The following is an 18,160-nucleotide window of genomic DNA, read 5'->3' on the forward strand; positions in this document are numbered from 1 at the left end:
TCTGAAGTCCATATATGTCTTTTTGACGTTTCTAGTTGACTTTATTCTGAATCCCCTGAACCCACTGTTTACATAACACTTCTTACCTGACACTAGACTCCAGTCAACTTAGAAAGAAAAACTATGCCAGGAGTTTGCTCCAGGCTCTACCCTGCAAATTGGTACCGTGCACGGCGGCACGGCCAAGTGCCCTATTCTTTCTATAGAGATTCCTTGGTAGCAAGTAGCAGACGCTCTCACAGCTAGTTTAATCATAAGGCAATTAATTAAAAGGACTAGGTATGGTCATCTCACAAAGGCCAAACAGCTGGGCCTAAAGAGACACTGGGACAAGGACTGGAATGCCATCAGGAACGTAGGCAACTGTTTCATAATCTGCGTGTCTTCCCAGGTCATGGTTATCTGCTGCTGCTTCTCTCTCGGAAAACAAGCTTTTCCTGCTTCCAGGAACACAACTCCCAAGTTCACAAGTTTTCTCTTCAGGTGACCTGCTGGTCTACCGTCTCCGTGTCCCCATTGCAGAGTCTCACAACATTGGATTGGCTCATCCTGGATGAGGTAGCTGCTGAGAGTCTTTCAAAGTACAGCACGGTGGGTGGTCCTGTAAGTGAAGCAGAACTCCAGAGGAGTTCTCGAAGTGGGCGCAGAGTGCAGAGATTCCCCATGTGCATTTTGTTCAGGGAGTCCATGGAACCTACGTGAAATCCAAGAAATTAGTTGGCTCCTCTTAGAATTCAGCACGTGTTAATAAATATTAATCAGAGATGGTGGAATCAAACGGTTGGTGGTCCAAATCCAGACCAGACACCTCTTCTGTTTGGCCCATGTCACATTTTTTAATTAATTTTTTCTCAGTTATCTCTACACCCAACGTGGGACTCAAACTCACAACCCCGAGATCAAGAGTCACACGCTCTTCCAACTGAGCCAGGCAGGTGCCCCTGGCCAATGTGGCATTTTAAACAAGAAATTTTGCATAAAAAAGTAAAACAGCAAAATTATTCAGAAAATAAATACCGAGGTTTGCAGTTATGGGTCGAGGGTTCTTGATACGAACAGTAAATGGGATTCACTGTTCACTACTGATTAAAGGTCCTATACTTGAAGCTACATGTTAAACTGTAGATTTATGTCCGGAGGGATGCAAGTCCCTACTTGCTTTTCAGTGGAATGGATAACGCCAAAGGTTGTATGTAGTTTACTACCCTGTAAGACATTAGCCAGTTTGTATCTAACTTTATGGGTTTTTTTTTTTAAGTTTTGTTTTTGTTTGTTTTGGTTTTTTTCAGAGAACACAAGCAGGGGAGGGCCAGAGAGAGAGGGAGACACAGAATCAAAAGCAGGCTCCAGGCTCTGAGCTGTCAGCACAGCCCAATGTGGGGCTTGAACCCACAAACTGTGAGATCATGACCTGAGCTGAAGTTGGACATTTAATCCACTGAGCCACCCAGGTGCCCCTCTAACTTTACTGACACTAACATTCCATTATTGTTGCCTCTAAGTATCCATTATGCAAATGCACTGTGATACATGTTTAACAACTTACTGGGTTCCTTCATTAACGGAGTTGAATAAAATAGTTGTCACATGCTCCTTTTATATTTGCATGGGATTCTTGATTTCACCTTTTTGAAATTTCACCTATAACAAAGCTTTTGATTACTGTCAAAGGGAGACAGAACAAAATCTTTTAAAAGTTTACTTGCAGGGCACCTGGGTGGCTCTGTCTGTTAAGCGTCCAGCCTCAGCTCAGGTCATGATCTCATGGTTAGTGAGTTCAAGCCTGGCACTGGGGCTTTGAGGTGACAGTGCAGAGCCTACTTGGAATTCTCTGTCTCTGCCCCCTTCCTTGTTCTCAAAATGAACTTAAAAAAAAAAAAGTTTACTTGAATGGAAAAGTTCAGGCTTTAGCATGGACTCACAAAATAAAAATCATAGTATTTAATAGAAATAAAAATAAAACAAAATGCAGATTACCAGGTCCATTACATTAATTCAAGCAAGTTTACTGCCTGTCTACTGTGCCAGTCTGTTTTTGTTTTTGTTTTTTGGTGCCAGTCTCTAAGTGCTAGAAATGAAGTGGACGAAAAGATACTGCCTCTGTGAAGCTTAAACCCTAGCAAAGAATTTTTCTCAACCTCAGAGAAAACTATTGACATTTTGGGCCGAAGCGTTCTTTTTTTGGTGGGGGGAGGGGCTGTCCTCTGCATTGTAGGATATTTAGTAGCATCCCTGGCCTCTACGCACTAGATACTAGTAATATTTCCCCGGTTGTGACAACCAAAAAAGACATTCTCGAATGTATCGGAGGGAAGAAGTAAGCAAAATGCCCACAATCCCCCTCCCAAGAATGTTGTAGTAGGAAAAGACTAATATATGGCAGGTGGTAATAATTACCAAGAAGAAAAACAGGGTAAGAGGGTGGAGAGAAATAGGGCGATGAGGTTGGTAAAATGGTTTTTTGATATGTAAACTTGGCTAGCCTACACTCCCAGTGATTCAGTCAAACACTGTTGCTTTGTAAAGTATTTTGCATAGTAATTTAATCAGTTTTGAGTAAGGGAGATTATCTGGGATAATCTGGGTGGGCCTAATTGAATCAGGGGGAAGGTCTTAACGCAGGGCTGAGATTTACTTGAGAGAAGAATGGCGTTCTTCCCGCCCCGATTTGTGTGGATGAAAGTTTCAACCCGTTTTCATGGGGCCTAGACTGCCCACAATCCCTTCCTGCTTGTCCAGCCTACAGACTTGGGACTTGCTTAGCCAGTTCCCACAATGCAGAAGTTAATTCCTTGTAATAAGTATCTGTCTCCTACTGATTCTGCTTCTCTGAAATCTAGTATCATCAAGAAGAGGATCCCTGAGGTTACTTTTGAGAGACCTGAGTAAATGAAGAAATGATCTATGTGATGGTCTGGAGGAAAAGCATTCCAGAGAGCAAAGCACAAGAATACAGACTCTGAGGTGAGAGCAAACTCTGTGGATTTAAAATATCTTTAATGTTTATTTTTGAGAGAGAGAGCGTGAGCAGGGGAGGAGCAGAGAGAAAGAGGGAGACGCAGCAAACTCTGGATTTAAACCACGGAGATCGGGGAGCGGTGAAGAGAAGAGTTCTGGAAGATAAGACATGATATGCTACTTAGGTGAGATAAGATCATGCCGCACACGCTAGGTCGTGGCAAAGAGTTTGCATTTATTCTCAGCCTAACAGCAAGCTATTGGAGGCTGTTAAGCAAAGGAATATAATAACATGAAAACATTACTCTGGCTGCTGTGGAAAACTACAAAGGCACAGTGAGGAGAGAAAACAGTTACGATGCTAAAACTCCGGATAAAGTAACTACGGCCTGGTCTTCAGTGGTAGCAGTGGAGATTGTCGGCAGTGTTTTGATTATCAACACACTTTGTAGGTAGGGCCAGTAAGTCTTGCTACAGCACAGAGGGTAGGACTTGAGGTTGAAGACTCGAGTAGAAATGCCACGGCCGGAGCAATGAAGAGTCTGAGGTGAGCATTCGCAGAGCTGGAGAATAACTGGAGACACTGAGGGGGTGTGAGGAGGCTCCGGAGGCTTTTGTGTTTTTTGAAGAGTTGAATTTGATGTACTTCTCAGACATCTAAGCACAAGCAGAGTCCAGAGGAGAGGTGTTGCGGATTTGGGAGTCAGGGGATAATAGATGGCATCGAAAATCTTGTAACTTTAGGATATCTGGGGGTGGGGAGAGTTGCCCTAGGTGCATCAAGCAAACTGGGAAATCACTGCATTAGCCCAAGCTTTCATGGAGGGCAATGGGCTATTTGTTCCTAATTTAAGTATACATAATTCCAGGCTTTGGGCCGGACACTTTTTTAAGAAAACAGGAATTAACATACAATACAACGCACAGATCTTTAGAGTTCATTCTATCAATTTTGACAATTGTGTGTATCAGCATAACATTTCATCTTTTCAGGAAAATTCCCTCCTGGGCCTACTTATAAATGTAACTCTCAGCTAAGTATAACACACACAAGAAAACTACACTTAAGTTTACAGCTCCATGAAATTTCCACAAAGTGAACACACCTCTGACCAACATCCAAATCAAGAAACCGAACTGTAACTGAAACTAAAAGCCTCCTCGTGGCCGTTTTCGGTCATTGTCCCCCATCCAAATAAAGACTGTCCTGATTTTTAACACCACAGCCGATTAGTTTTACTGGTTTTAGACCTCATTTAAATAAAACCAAACGACATGAACTCTTGTATGTCTGGCTTCTTTCCCTTAACGTCAGGTTTGTGAGATTCACGCGTGTTGTGAGTAGCTGCAGTTCGTGTATTTTTGCGCTGTACTCCCGAATCTTCTCTACGACAATGATCAGCCTGCACTTTTCTAGTAGCTTTTTGGCTTCTCAGACTTGCTGATTCTAATGGCTACCTTGGGCGATATATAAAGCTGTGAGGGTTTTCTGACTTCCCAGAGGTTACTGTTTGTTCCCAACCGTGTTGCAACGATTTAAGGCTGCCAAAGGCTAAAATAATCTGAAAAGAGGAACATGATGTAATCCCAGGAAATCCCAGCCTACATTTTCTCTGGTCCACAGGCTCAGTTAAATCGAATCCCAACCCTGAGGTAGAACTAGAGGGTTGCAGAATGGTCGGTGAAGGTGCCGAAAGTACCAGAAAAGTGCTTCGTCAACGTAAAAAAGCGGAGCCACAATTGTCGCATCAGCCGCTTTAACTCTCGGGCCGCTCGAGTGGGCCCCGTCACGTGGCCAGCGCGACCCCACCTCCCAAGGCGCTCGGTGATGACGCCACCATATCGTAGATGCTAAATCGTGGTGACGTATTCAGAACGCCAGAACCCACTGAAAACCGAACTATTCCTTCAGGATCCTCTACGTTAACCGTCTTCATCCTTCCCCTTTTTAACATAAAAAACCTGCCCCTTCTCCCTCTGTTTTTGTCCTTTTTTCGAAGAGGCTCACAAATTAGCTTTAGATAAGATGGCTGCCTACCGAACCCAGTGTCCTAGAGGTGACGGAGTCAGCCGACTCTCTAATCAACTTCCGACTTGGAGCCGGAAAACCCATACGTTATTTCCGGGGTTGAGTGAAGGTAGGCCGAGACAGCGGTTCTGAACTGCGACTGCGCAGCCGGGACTCGCGACGTCAAAGTATAATACGTACAGTTTCCCGGGCTGGGAGGAAGAGGCGTTACTTTTCGCGAGCTCTTGGTGGATTCGCGAGAGTTGAGCGTTACTAGGAGGCTCGGGGGGCGGGGCGGGGCTAGGCTGGGCGGGGCGGGGCTGAGCGAGGTGAGCGGCGCGCGCGCGCGCGGGGGGGGGCGAGGGGGTGCGGCGACGGCGGGCTCGCGAAGGTTCCAGAGGCGCCGCGTGCGGGAGGCGGGCTGGGTGTCGCGCCGGGTCGAGTGTGCGCACGGGCTGCGAGCGCTGCTCCTCGTGCGGGTGGGGCCTGCGTCCGGGTGAGCGGGTTCGGTGGTGTTTCCTGTTCTCTGCTCTGCGCGGCTGCAGCTCGGGCCTTGCCTGACCCAGCCTGACCATGGCTTCAGCTTTGGAAGAGGTAAGGGTCTGGCCTCATCGTCCTCACTCGGTCGTGCGGGGCTTTCACCGCTGTCTCCCGGCACTCGCCCCCCACCCCCTTCACGCCCTGTTTACCGTGATAAGGTGCTCGGTGGTCGCTTCTCCGGTCCCCGAGCTTCGCCTCGGCCGCCCACCCGCCCACCTGCAGCGGCCCCTGCCGGCTTCCGGCCTCCGCTGCCCGGGGAAAGTTGCCGATCGACGTCCGCCGCTCAGCCCCGGCCCGAGCCGGTGGCTGGGGGCGCGGGGCTGTGTCGCGGTCCCCGGCTGCAGGTAGTGCCCGCGGTGGACCTGGGTGAGCTGGTCACCTTCACGTTTTCCTCCGGCTCCGTCTGCCCCTTCTATACTAGCCCGAGGACGTGAAGCTTCCTTAAATTAGTGCTGATTGCAGAAACCGAGGGTCATTTCACCGTAGAAGTGGTTGGAAGGTGAGAAGCCTTTGCTCCCGGCACTTGGATTCTCGTCCTGTTTTCTCTCCGCATATGAGTAGCTGTGTTACTTTGGGCAAATAACTGTGCTGTTCGGTGCCACATTTTAGTATCCAAAATGTTTCAGACCGTGCTTGGCAAAATTTAGTTGTGACTGGCGGGGGTTGGGGGGCGGATAGCCTTTTTCTCTCGAAAGCTCTATAAACTCTGAACGGGGGCGGGTTAACTTTTTTGAAGACTTAGTTTGCACAGTTGCAAAATGGGAATCATAATACTTACATTGCGCTTTTCTTAGCCTAAGTAGGATGTCACTGCATGTTACTGTTATTTACAGAAAAGTGTTGACTATTAACGAGATTTGTTTTCTGGAAATCTTTTCCTCAATACGAACAAGTCTGAAAAATCCCAGACTTGACTTGGAAGTCTAAGAATCTGCTTTAAATGAAGAAAAAGAGTGTGTGTGGGGGGGGGGGGGGTCTGAATACCTTGCCCCAGGTTTATGGTATGTGTTAGGCCTTGGGTTTCCTTCCATGTGTCCTGAGGAAACCATCTCTACGGTGACTTTACAGTCACACACATAGATAACTCAGTATTAATCCTTTTCAAAATAAGGAATTTTTCTCAGTTGAGGTACTTAAAAATACACACTTAGGGGCACTTCTGGGATAGTTTTTGTTTGATATAAAATTCACTGTTTTAACTATTTTAAAGTATTGGCTATTTAAAAAAAATTTTTTTTTAATGTTTATTTATCTTAAGGCAAGCAGAGGAGGGGCAGAGAGAGGAGGGACAGAGGACCGGAAGTGGGCTCTGCTTAGAGCAGAGAGCCTGATGCTGAGCATAAACTTAGGAACTGGGAGATCACATCCTGAGCATCCCGAAGTGGGATGCTTAACTGACTGAGACACCCACCGCTGGTCTAATGGTTTTTAGGATAAATATTCAGTGTCACACAACTGTCACTGCTCTATAATTCCACATTTTCATCACTCCCCTCAAAAACCTATTAAGTGTCTGTTAAGCAGTCACTTCCTACTTCCCCTCCCTCCAGCAGCCACTAATTACACTGTCACTATGGATTTGCCCACTCCGGACATTTCTTATAAGTAGAGTCTTACAGTATGTGGCCTTTTACTTTTGGCTTTTTTCACTGATCATAATCTCTAGTTCATCCGAAGCGTGGCATGTGCTCCTTTTGATGGCCAAATAATATTCCATTATGTGGATATACCACATTTGTTTCTCTGTTTATCAGTTGACAGACATTTGGATGATTTTCGGCTATTCTTAACTGTGCCGCAGTGAATACTGTGTACGACTTTTTATGAGGACGTGTATTTTCCATTCTGTGAGGTATACACCTAAAAGTGGAATTGTAGGAGCACGTGAACTCTTTTCAAAGTGGCTGCACCGCTTGACCTTCACACAAGAGGTGTATGAAGGTTCCAATTTCTGTCCACCCTTTTAAGGCTTGTTGTTTTCAGGGGTTTTTGTTGTTGACGTTAGCCTTCCTAGTGGGTGTGAAATGGCATCCTATTGTGATTTTGATGTGCATTTTCTTAATGACTAAGGATGTTGAACATCTTTTATCATGTGGTTGGTGGCTGTGTTCAAGTCCTTTTGTTTTGAGGCACTTTGGTTTTAATGCTCCCTGGTGAAGAATTTGGAAATACTTAAAGCTTGAATGTGTTTAAGGGTGGGGATAAAAGGGGTATGGGATTTTGCATAAAGAAAACAAATGAATGCCTCCTAAATTACTTCTTAAACCTTGTGGGTAGGAAAAGTACCAAAGGGATCAACTTTACTGGTTTCAGGTTTGCAAGTAGAAGAACTGAGGAATTACCTAAAACAGGCCTTCTGTGAGTTGCTTCAGACTTACAGTGGATACCTTCCTTTTGTAGTAGGTGAGCGCCAAAATTGGCTGTAATGAGGCCTGAGAATTCCTTGCTTAATTCTCAGAGTTCTTTCCTAAGTGTTCTAGAAACAATTCCTGTACAGTCAAGAAATAAAACATTTTGTTTAGACTTGATATATTTTCTGTTTGTTTTTGTTGTTAACTGAATCCTTACTTGGGAACAAATATACTAATATTACATTTCAAAAATTTTGTCATATTGGTATTAGAATCAATGTGAATTTTTTAGACCACCATGATAAATTATTGCTTTGAATTAAAGGATCTTGCTTCTGTGCTCAATAGATGAAATTGCAGGGTTTGTTGTCTTAGTAATAGGACTTTTGGGGGTGGGAAGAGTAGATAAGGACAGGAGACTGGCCACAGTTGGACTTTTTGTATACCATCTTAGTAGTTACAGAGAAGTAAAAGGAGGGGCATCTGAGTTAAATGAGATAATGTAAGACCGGGAAAGCATTTGAATTTGTTACTACATTTTGTAAGACTTAAGAAACAAGACTTTAAATATGATATTTATAGATATATAGATATATGATATATATATATATATATGATATCTATCTATCTATATATATAGATACACACACCCACACACACAATGGAGTATTACTTGGCAATCAAAAAGAATGAAATCTTGCCATTTGCAACTATGTGGATGGAATTGGAGGGTAGTATAGTAAGTGAAATTAAAGACCAATATCATGACTTCACTCATATGAATGAGGACTTTAAGATACAAAACAGGTGAACATAAGGGACAAAACATAAGAGACTCTTAAATACAGAGAAACAGAGGGTTGCTGGAGGGGTTGTGAGAGGGGGGATAGGCTAAAAGGGTAAGGGGCATTAAGGAATCTACTCCTGAAATCATTGTTGTACCATATGCTAACTAACTTGGATGTAATTAAAAATAAATAATAATACAAATAAACAAGACCATAACACTCTACTTTGGACATTATACTAAGTTATAAAGCATTTGAAGATTTTTATATTGAGGGGTTTTTTTTAATGTTTATTTTTGAGAGAGACCTTGCATGCCCCTGTGCTTGGGGAAGGGGCAGAGAGAGAGGGAGACAGAATACCAACCAGGCTCAGCGCTAACAGTTCGATGCAGGGGCTTGAACTCATGAACCTCAAGATCATGAGCTAACTGGAAATCAAGAGTCAGACACTCAACCCACTGATCCACCCAGGCGCTCCTATACTAAGGTGGTTTTTTTTTGTTTTTTTTAATAAGAACTCAGCTAGAGTCAAGTTGTTATTAATCAAGCCAGAATGTAAAATTATTTTAAGAAAAACCCTTGTTTGTAAGGATATTATGCATTTGCAGTACATCAGAGGATAATTGGGGAAAAGGTTTTAAGCTGATTAATTATCTTTCACTCTTCATAAAATGTTGGCCCATTCTGCAGAAAGTAGAAATAGACACTGGCAGGCAGTGTATTCACATGAGGAGAGAAGAACAAACAGGTGGGTTTTTTAGTGCACCAGGAGTATGTCACACTTTGGATTGTTCACCTAAGTTTGTCTCCTGTGCGGTGCAGCCAAGACCCAGACTTTGGACTGCAGCATTACCCCTGAGATTCAGAATGACACTTTCTCCCCCGCCCCCCCCCCCCCTTTTTTTTTAATAAATTTTTCTTTAATGTTTACTTTTGAAAGAGAGAGACAGTGTGAGCGTGGGAGGGGCAGAGAGAGAGAGAGGGAGACAATCTGAAGTGGGCTCCAGGCTCTGAGGTATCAGCACAGAGCCCAACGCGGGGCTCGAACTCACAAGCTGAGAGATCATGACCAGATCTGAGTTGGACGCTTAACCGAATGAGCCACCCAGGCGCCCCAAGACATTTTCTTAAAAGCAAAAATAGGTCTTTATTTTTTTATTTCTTGTCTTAAAAATGCAAACTTATTGATGTGTAACATTTGGGGTAGGAGTCTGAGGAACAATCACAGAAAGTAGACTACTTCAGTAAAGTTACCATAGCATTTTACCCTGTTCATCATGTATTTGCTCATCTTTTGAAAGATTTTTAAAATTCCTAATATCTGATGACTAGGAAGAGATGTTAAAAGGAAATCCATGAATTAGCTTCTTTTTTTTAAAGATTTATTCATCCAGCTTTATGAATCACAGAAATATCTTGTAAGTAAAATGTTCTAAAACAAAGGCAGATAACATCTACCAGAGTGAAAAATTTAGGCTTAATTAACTCTTGCTACATTAATATTAAATTTTCCTTAAAAAAACCAGGAAGCTTTAGTTATTTACAGTTCTATAGGCTGGAGAAAAGAATCCCAGGTTGTAACCAACCCTAGAAAATTCAAATGAGCCTCTTAATACTTAGCTCTTCAGTAAATTGAAATGACCAGTGGGCATAATATCCAGCTATTACCTTTTCTATCATAGCTAACTTACCTTCTGTTTTAACACAGCTACAGAAAGATCTAGAAGAGGTGAAGGTGCTCCTGGAAAAGGCCACTAGAAAAAGAGTACGTGATGCCCTTACGACTGAAAAATCCAAGATCGAGACTGAAATCAAGAACAAGGTGCAGCAGAAATCACAGAGAAAAGCAGAACTTGTTGACAGTGAAAAGCCAGCTGCTGTGGTTGCTCCCATTACAACGGGATACACCGTGAAAATCAGTAATTACGGTATGACTCACTACCCTACATCCAGCTCTTTCTGCCTTCCAGTAACTTATTCCTGAGTAGTGACCCACTAACAAACTCAATTTTTAAAACAATCTCAGTGTTTGCTTTTGGTGGTTTGAAAGAGAAGACCCATCGATGAAGAAAGGAAAGAATACATTCTAGAAGCTTCTAACAAGAGAGCAAAATGATTTAGTACAATGAGTAGCAACAAAAATGAACCTATTCTGAAATATGTTCAGCATATGAGGAACACAGATTGTTTTGCTTTAATCATGTTTTGCATTATATTTTGCCAAACAACCACCAGTATTATCTGAGGAAGGGAATCTAGTTATATTCGAGAAACATCTTTGAGCGCCTAATATGTGCCACTATTGTGCTTGGGCTCGTGGCAACAACAGTGACCAAGACCCGATCCTCGCTCATGGTGTGGTTAGAACACAGACCTACAACTAACACTGGGTCGTGTACTAATGCTGTTTTCCCTCAGTAGGTTGTTTGCAACAATGCAATTTCGGTGTGAGGAGCTTTCATGAGGGGAGGGATGGTCATTTTTCTTTGTGCTCACAACATCTAGCATGTAGCAGTCACTTCCCGTTTGCTTAAATGAATAGAGATTTGGGAAGTTCTGTGGGAGTACAGCTGATGTAATCTGAAGGAGGTAAGGAATGGAGAATTACAAGAGATACTTGAGTTTGGAGGGCAAGTTTGGCAAGTGTGAGGAAAGGAAGGGGATCGCATGAGCAGAGGACACGCCTGGGGAGGTGAAAGGCAGTGTTTTCTGTATTGTCCTAATGAAAAGCAGTGTGTCCTGCTTCAGAGACGAACTGTGGTACAATAAGGAGATAATGCTGTGTACTTACTCGACCATAGGAAACTGGTCTGAGGTTGTAGGATTATGGCATGCACCCAGGAACCTAGATTTGCGTTCAGGGATGGACTGAATGCATGGGAAGAAACTGGACGAGGTTCTGCAGAACTCTCTCTAGGACATCTTTTTTGATGACCGGTACATTTCTGTTGTATAGGACTAAGCAAGGGACAGTCTGGGATATATGTATTTAATCTATATATACGATAAATACATATATGTTTTTAGAATATACTTTCTACGTGAAGTTAATATGTATTTTGTGTTGGCCATTCATCTAGGTTAGAGAATAATACGAATAGTTTGATAACGTATGCCTCAGTGGCATTTAGTAGATCTTGATTAGTGAAATTGTATTTGGATGAATTGGACTCTGAATTCTACTTTGTGAGGGAAGGGAATTAAGGAAACTATGATTGACTTTTAACTGCTTAGAGAAGTAGAAAGGATTATGAAATTAGATGGTGATGTTTAGCCATCCAGTTTAGTAGAGAATTATTGATATTTAGGTATAGGAGAAAAATTCCACAAAAAGAAAATGAGCTGGGTGTTTTGTTTTGTTGGGGGGGGGGGGGGAGCTTAATTTTTTGAGTGTAGTTGACCCATAGTGATACATAGCATAGTGATTCAGTATCTCTGTGTTATGCTGTATGTAGCTGCCATCTGGCACCATTACAGTATCATCTGCTATATTCCCCCTGCCGTATTTTTTATTCCCCCTGACTTAATTCATTCCATAACTGGAAGCCTCTGTCTCCCACTCCCCTTCACCACTGTACTGTGCCTGTGGTGGTTCCCGGCAGCCATTGGTGTGTTCTCTGTATTTATGGGTCTGTTTCTGCTTTTGTTTGGTGTTTTAGATTCCACATATAAATGAAATCAGAGTATTTGTTTTTCTTTCTCTGACTTCATTTAGCATAATACTCTTCCAGTCCTTCCATATTGTTGCAGATGGCAAGATCTTTCTTATGGCTGAGTAATATTCCACATGTGTATCCTATATACCACATCTTTATCCATTCATCTTTTGATGGACACAAGTTGCTTCCCTATCTTGGCTAGTATAAATAATGCTGCAATAAACATAGGGTGCATATTTTTTCAGGTTAGTGTTTTCGTTTTCCACAAGTAAATACCCAGTAGTGGAATTACTGAATCATATGGTATTTCTATTTTTAATTTCCTGAGCAACCTCCATACTGTTTTCCACACTGGCTGTACCAGTTTGCATTCCCACCCAGCAGTGCACAGGGTTTTCTTTTTCTCCGTATCCTCACCCACGCTTGTTATTTCTTGTTTTTGTTTTTAATTCTAGCCATTTTGACAGGTGTAAGGTGATAATCTCATTGTAGCTTTGATTTGGTATTTCCCTGATGATTATTGAGCATCTTTTTATGTGTCGGTCACCTGTAGGTCTTTGGGAGAATGTCTATTCAGGTCCTCTGCCCATTTTTTTTTCATTGGATTGGTGGGGGGGGCAGGGGTTGGTATTGAGTTGTATATAAGTTCTTCCTATATTTTGAATATCTAACCCCTTATTTGCAAGTATTGAATTTGCAAACTCAATAGGTTGCCTTTTCATTTTGTTGATGATCCTTTTACGTGCAGAAGCTTTTTATTTTAATATAGTCTTAATAGTTTATTTTTTTTAATGTTTATTTTTGAAGGAGAGAGATAGAGTGTGAGTAGGGGAGGAGCAGAGAGATAGAGGGAGACACAGAATCTGAGGCAGGCTCCAGGCTCTGAGCCATCAGCACAGAACCTGATGCAGGACTCAAACCCATGAACTGTGAGATCATGACCGGAGCTGAAGTCGGATGCTCAACTGACTGAGCCACCCAGGCGCCCCTAGTCTTAATAGTTTATTTTTGCTTTTGTTTCCCTTGCCGCAGGAGCCACATCTAGAAAAACGCTGCTATGGCCAGTATCAGAGACGTTATTGCCTATGTTCTCTTCTAGGAGTTCATGGTTTCATGTCTCACATTTTGGCCTTTGATCCATTTTGAGTTTATTTGTGTGTGTGTGGTGTTAGAAAAATGAGCGACTCTTAAAAGAATGTATTTAATGCTCATATTCCTTATTCTAAGGTATATTAAAAAAAAAAACAACACATGGGCTTTGTGTTCAGTAAACCTGGATTTGAATCTCAGTTCTACCACTAGCTTTGCCTAACTTTGGGTAGATTGCTTAACTGTTATGAAGTTCAATTTCTCCATCTAGAAAATTCTTCTATTTTAATTTTTCCCCCCATGTTTCTATTACTAGAATTTAGTTTTCTCCAGTTTAAGGAGCCATTTGCATTTGCTGTTCTAGAGATACTGAGACTTTACTCATGTCCCTTTTTTTTGTTACTAGGATGGGATCAGTCAGATAAGTTTGTGAAAATCTACATTACCTTAACTGGAGTTCATCAAATCCCCACTGAGAATGTGCAGGTGCATTTCACAGAGAGGTGAGTTTTCACAATGGGGAAGGTAGTGATCATTAAGTCCGAGATTGCCTTATTACCAGTTCTTTTCTCTTGCAGTTTCTAAAACTGCTTAAATTTAGAATTGTCCTTTATACGTGTTTCGAAGAGGTTACTCTCACCAGGGGTGGCCAAATGCACATCCTGAAATAAAACTCATGTCTTTTTTCCACAAGAGCTGTAGAGCACAAAGCTTTATGTATTCACTGTTGTGTTGTAGGTCATTTGATCTCTTGGTAAAGAATCTAAATGGAAAGAGTTACTCCATGATTGTGAATAATCTCTTGAAACCCATCTCTGTGGAAGGCAGTTCAAAAAAAGTAAGTTTGCTCTTTTGTCATAATATTGTAAAACCTCATTAAATTGAACCTGGTTGATTTAGAATTGAGATGAGCTAGAATTAATTTATCCTCCATAACAGGGGTCAGCAAACTACAGCCTGATCCCTTTATCAGAACATGCCTGTGCTCACTTAGGTGTTGTCTGGGGCTGCATTTGTGCTATAACGAAACAAGGAGCTGCACCAGACCCTGAAATACTAACTGGCCATTTGTCAACTCCTGTGGGAATAGATTCTTGGGTGCCTGGGCGGCTCAGTTAAGCATCTGACTTCGGCTCATGATCTTTGTTCTTGAGCTCGAACCCCACTTCAGGTGAGCCCTGTTTCTCTGCCCCCTCACTCATTTGCGCCCTCTCAAAAAAAAAAATTAAAGGGAATAATGCCATTAAAATCGGGAGAGGGAATAAACTATTAAAATTGGTTTAGAGTGAGAACTGACTTTTAATGCCAGTTTTTCCATTTACTAGTTGTGACTTTTTGGCAGCTCACTTTATCCTTCTGTGCCTCAGTTTCCTCATTTGTATGATGGCAGTGATTTGTTTTACACAGTTGAAATTATATACTAAAGTGAAATTATATAAAGTGCTTAAATAATGGTAGTTATTATTAGCATGATATGTAAAATTTCGAAACATAAAAGGACTTCAGCACTCAGCCTAACTGTAGTTAGTAAAAGCTGTAAAACAGTCTTTTAAACTATTATGCATACTTCTCACTAATTCAGATAATCTCTTTCCTACTTAATTTAAATAGGGTTTAATGCATCTGGTACATAGATGTGCCATTCTGCCATCTGTGTTTGCACAGTTATGTAGCAGGTTAAAGGTACTGTTAGAATGTAATTTATGAATTATCTTGTGTCTCACTGCTTCCTTCTTCATCCATTAATCCCATAATTGAATGCTCAAATAATCCTAGGAATTATATGGATCATTGTTGAAAGAGTATATTCTCTTGCTTTCTGCCTATCTCTGACCCCTCTAAGATAACTCTTTCAATCACCAAAATCTCAACCACTCTCTTTTTATCAGACACACTAAAATCATCCCATTTTACAGCCTTTCTCCTTGCGGTGCCCTTTCTTCCAGATCTTGGGCCACTGCTCAGATTTCAGCTCACAGAGGCCTTTCTTAATGAAGTTCCCCCTTGAAGCCCACTGACACCTTAGCTTGGTTTTTGTCTTTATATTTGAAGGTATTCCAATTTTACTCGTCTATGGTCTTTCTCTTCCATGAGTGTTTGGACTCTGGCCTATTTGTAAAAGTATTACACGTAAAACAGGTCTTACACGTAATAGTAACTTGATGAGTAAATGTTTTCCAAATATCCATGCTCTCTCCATGTGTTGTAAGTTGTACTTGTTTTCCTGCTTTTCTTCCAGGTTAAGACAGATACAGTTCTTATCTTATGTAGAAAGAAAGCAGAAAACACGAGGTGGGACTACCTGACTCAGGTTGAAAAAGAATGCAAAGAAAAAGAGTGAGTTTACTTTCATTTCTTTAAGAATTCTAATGTATTCTTTGCTGGGATTGTAGATTTTTAACACTTTGCTATGGTGGAGAAGAGCTGTAGTCTGCGATTTGACCATTTACCTCTTAATGTCCACTGAGTAACCCAATTATCCTCTATCTTTCAACTGTCAGAACCTACCAGAAGAGGGCACATGTCCAGCAAGCTGCTTTATACCCAGGGCTTTAGTTTTGATTGGCTATTTTGTACTGGTTCTTAACACTAAGCCAGTGGTATTCCTATATGGATACCAGGTCCTTTCTCAGAGATTACTTTTCATTAGTCTAAGAATTCCACAGAAGTTTCTTACACGTAATTTAGTTTCATAGTCACTGGTGTAGAGTGAAAAAGTATTTTTATCCATTAATGACCATTCCAAAAAGTGTTCATTTAAAGATACTTCCATCCTAGGTCAAACTGTTACTCTGCTCTAAATATCCTGCAGTGGCCACGTCCTACACTGAGTTGCTTAGTCTTCCACATTCCTCTCACTCCTTCCCCGGTAGCCTGCGTGCACTTGGTTGGTTAGGGTTAGAAGCTATCTGAATTGATTTTAAATCGAGAACGAATTACCTGAGTACAGGACTATGTCTTTGTCTTACTGTTTCTTCAGAGCCAGTTATGTGATCTGGCACTTAATAAGTGAAGAAGATAATTTGCCCTGCTTGGACATTGGTTGAACTGGAGGCATTCATTATGTTAAGGACATAGCAGTAAATGGGATCATTTATGTATATATATTTGTATCTCCATTATTTGTTTTCTTTTTAATAGAAAGCCCTCCTATGACACTGAAACAGATCCTAGTGAGGGACTGATGAATGTTCTAAAGAAAATTTATGAAGATGGAGATGATGATATGAAGCGAACCATTAATAAAGCCTGGGTGGAATCAAGAGAGAAGCAAGCCAAAGGAGACACAGAATTTTGAGACTTGAAAGTCATTTTGGGGACTGTGATGTGGAAATACTGATCTTTCCAATGAGGAAATGTTGGTGAGCTGCACAGATAAATTTGACAGATAACTACTTACATAGCCTTCTTCTAAGTAAAGGCAATGAATTCTCCCATTTCTACTGGAGGATTTATTTAAATATGCTTATTAAACACTTCCTCCAAAGATGGTTTCCTTAGTAATCTGGGCATTTCGTTCAAAAAAGGATAATATTGTATTCTTGTGTGAAATGTAAAAAAGCAAGTCTTGCCTAATGATAATGCCACATCGTGTGTATTTTTGTTCAGCTAAGAGGTAGAAAACAAAAGTTCTCGTTTGCCTATAAGTTTCTGACATCACCTCCCACCAATGTAAGAATAAGTAAAAATAAAACCTGGATTTTTGCATAAAATGCAAATTTGTACCTGTGTACTTCAAGGTTGTAGAATTATTTCTGTGAACAGCTTAATCTATATACACAACACATTACCATGCCCTAATAATCTAATCACAAATGTTTTTCTCTAAATATATTTAAGTTAAAGCTAAACCTAAATGATAAACATCTTTGTATAGTATTAGTGTTGCCATGTTGTAAGATGGCTTACAAAAGCAGTAACTATAAAGCAAAAATAAATGAAAACCCATCAATTGCTATGTTCACTCAAGCTGATTAGGATTTTGTTCAATGGAATAGTTCAATCTATCCAGGAGTGTGTCACAAAAGGCTTCAAAAAGGGAGGATTTGTTTTAGAATTACTCCCCCCTAGAAATAAGGAGTAAGAGCAAGATGCCCGTGACGTGTTTCCCAGTGCAGTTAGAGAAGAGAAAGCATACACATAGAGGAAAAAAATCCAAGAGGATTAACCAAAAGTATGATTAATAATCAGAATCTGGTAAAAGTGGTAGGGTAAATTTGGTAGGGTTTAAAATGTATTTCAGGGAAATGTCATTAAAGGAAAATTCCTTAAAGAAATTTTTGCCAGCTAATAGAGGAAACAATGATGGAATTTAGAAAATCACTATTGTAACATTAATGAAATGCAGACTAGGGTAAAAATCACCAATGAAATGTTAAAATCCTTAGGGGACAATGAATGCAGGGAGCAGGCTGCCCCCACCTGAACCATTGATCCATTAGCACTGAAAGCCGGACAAGATATGTGCCTTCTTTTTTGTTAATAGTGAATTTTTATTTCAGAAATAATACATTGTGGGCTTTTTTATTTTGAGAGAGTGCGTGAGTGGGATGGGACAGAGAGCGGGAGGGAGGAAGAGAATTCCCAAGCAGGCTCTGTGGGGCTCGATTCCACAAATCGTGAGAGCTGAAACCAAGAGTCACACGCTCAACTGACTGAGCCACGCAGGCACTCCAGATATATGCCTTCTGATGTGACAGGAACTAGAACCCAGCACATTTGTGAAAATTCATCCCTTAAAAACCGAGCCTGAATCTTGCCAAGCCT

General features: G+C 41.3%; 1 protein-coding gene and 1 long non-coding RNA gene across 2 annotated transcripts; one reads left to right on the forward strand and one right to left on the reverse strand.

Annotated features, from left to right (window-relative positions):
• Nucleotides 1–3,176: 3,176 nt before the first annotated feature.
• On the reverse strand, nucleotides 3,177–4,989 carry LOC122211717. The gene is made up of 2 exons (XR_006198781.1): nucleotides 4,565–4,989; nucleotides 3,177–3,615 (listed from the first exon to the last, which is right to left on the reverse strand). It is a non-coding gene; the product is annotated as an uncharacterized LOC122211717 (long non-coding RNA).
• A 336-nt stretch (nucleotides 4,990–5,325) lies between these two features.
• On the forward strand, nucleotides 5,326–17,106 carry LOC122212077 (calcyclin binding protein). Its single transcript, XM_042925765.1, has 6 exons — nucleotides 5,326–5,560; nucleotides 10,354–10,573; nucleotides 13,800–13,896; nucleotides 14,132–14,231; nucleotides 15,633–15,730; nucleotides 16,535–17,106. Exons 1-6 carry the CDS (start codon nucleotides 5,540–5,542, stop codon nucleotides 16,689–16,691), a joined length of 693 nt encoding a protein of 230 aa, XP_042781699.1. The 5' UTR covers nucleotides 5,326–5,539; the 3' UTR covers nucleotides 16,692–17,106.
• The last annotated feature ends 1,054 nt before the right edge of the window (nucleotides 17,107–18,160 follow it).

The sequence above is a fragment of the Panthera leo genome, chromosome F3 (genome assembly GCF_018350215.1).
Source record: "Panthera leo isolate Ple1 chromosome F3, P.leo_Ple1_pat1.1, whole genome shotgun sequence".
NCBI lineage: Eukaryota > Metazoa > Chordata > Mammalia > Carnivora > Felidae > Panthera > Panthera leo.

Coding starts and splice junctions, on each gene's coding strand:
- LOC122212077 (XM_042925765.1), top strand. CDS start 5,540: ATGGCTTCAGCTTTGGAAGAG. Junction 5,561..10,353: donor TGGCTTCAGCTTTGGAAGAG/GTAAGGGTCTGG, acceptor GTTTTAACACAG/CTACAGAAAGATCTAGAAGA. Junction 15,731..16,534: donor AAAGAATGCAAAGAAAAAGA/GTGAGTTTACTT, acceptor TCTTTTTAATAG/AAAGCCCTCCTATGACACTG.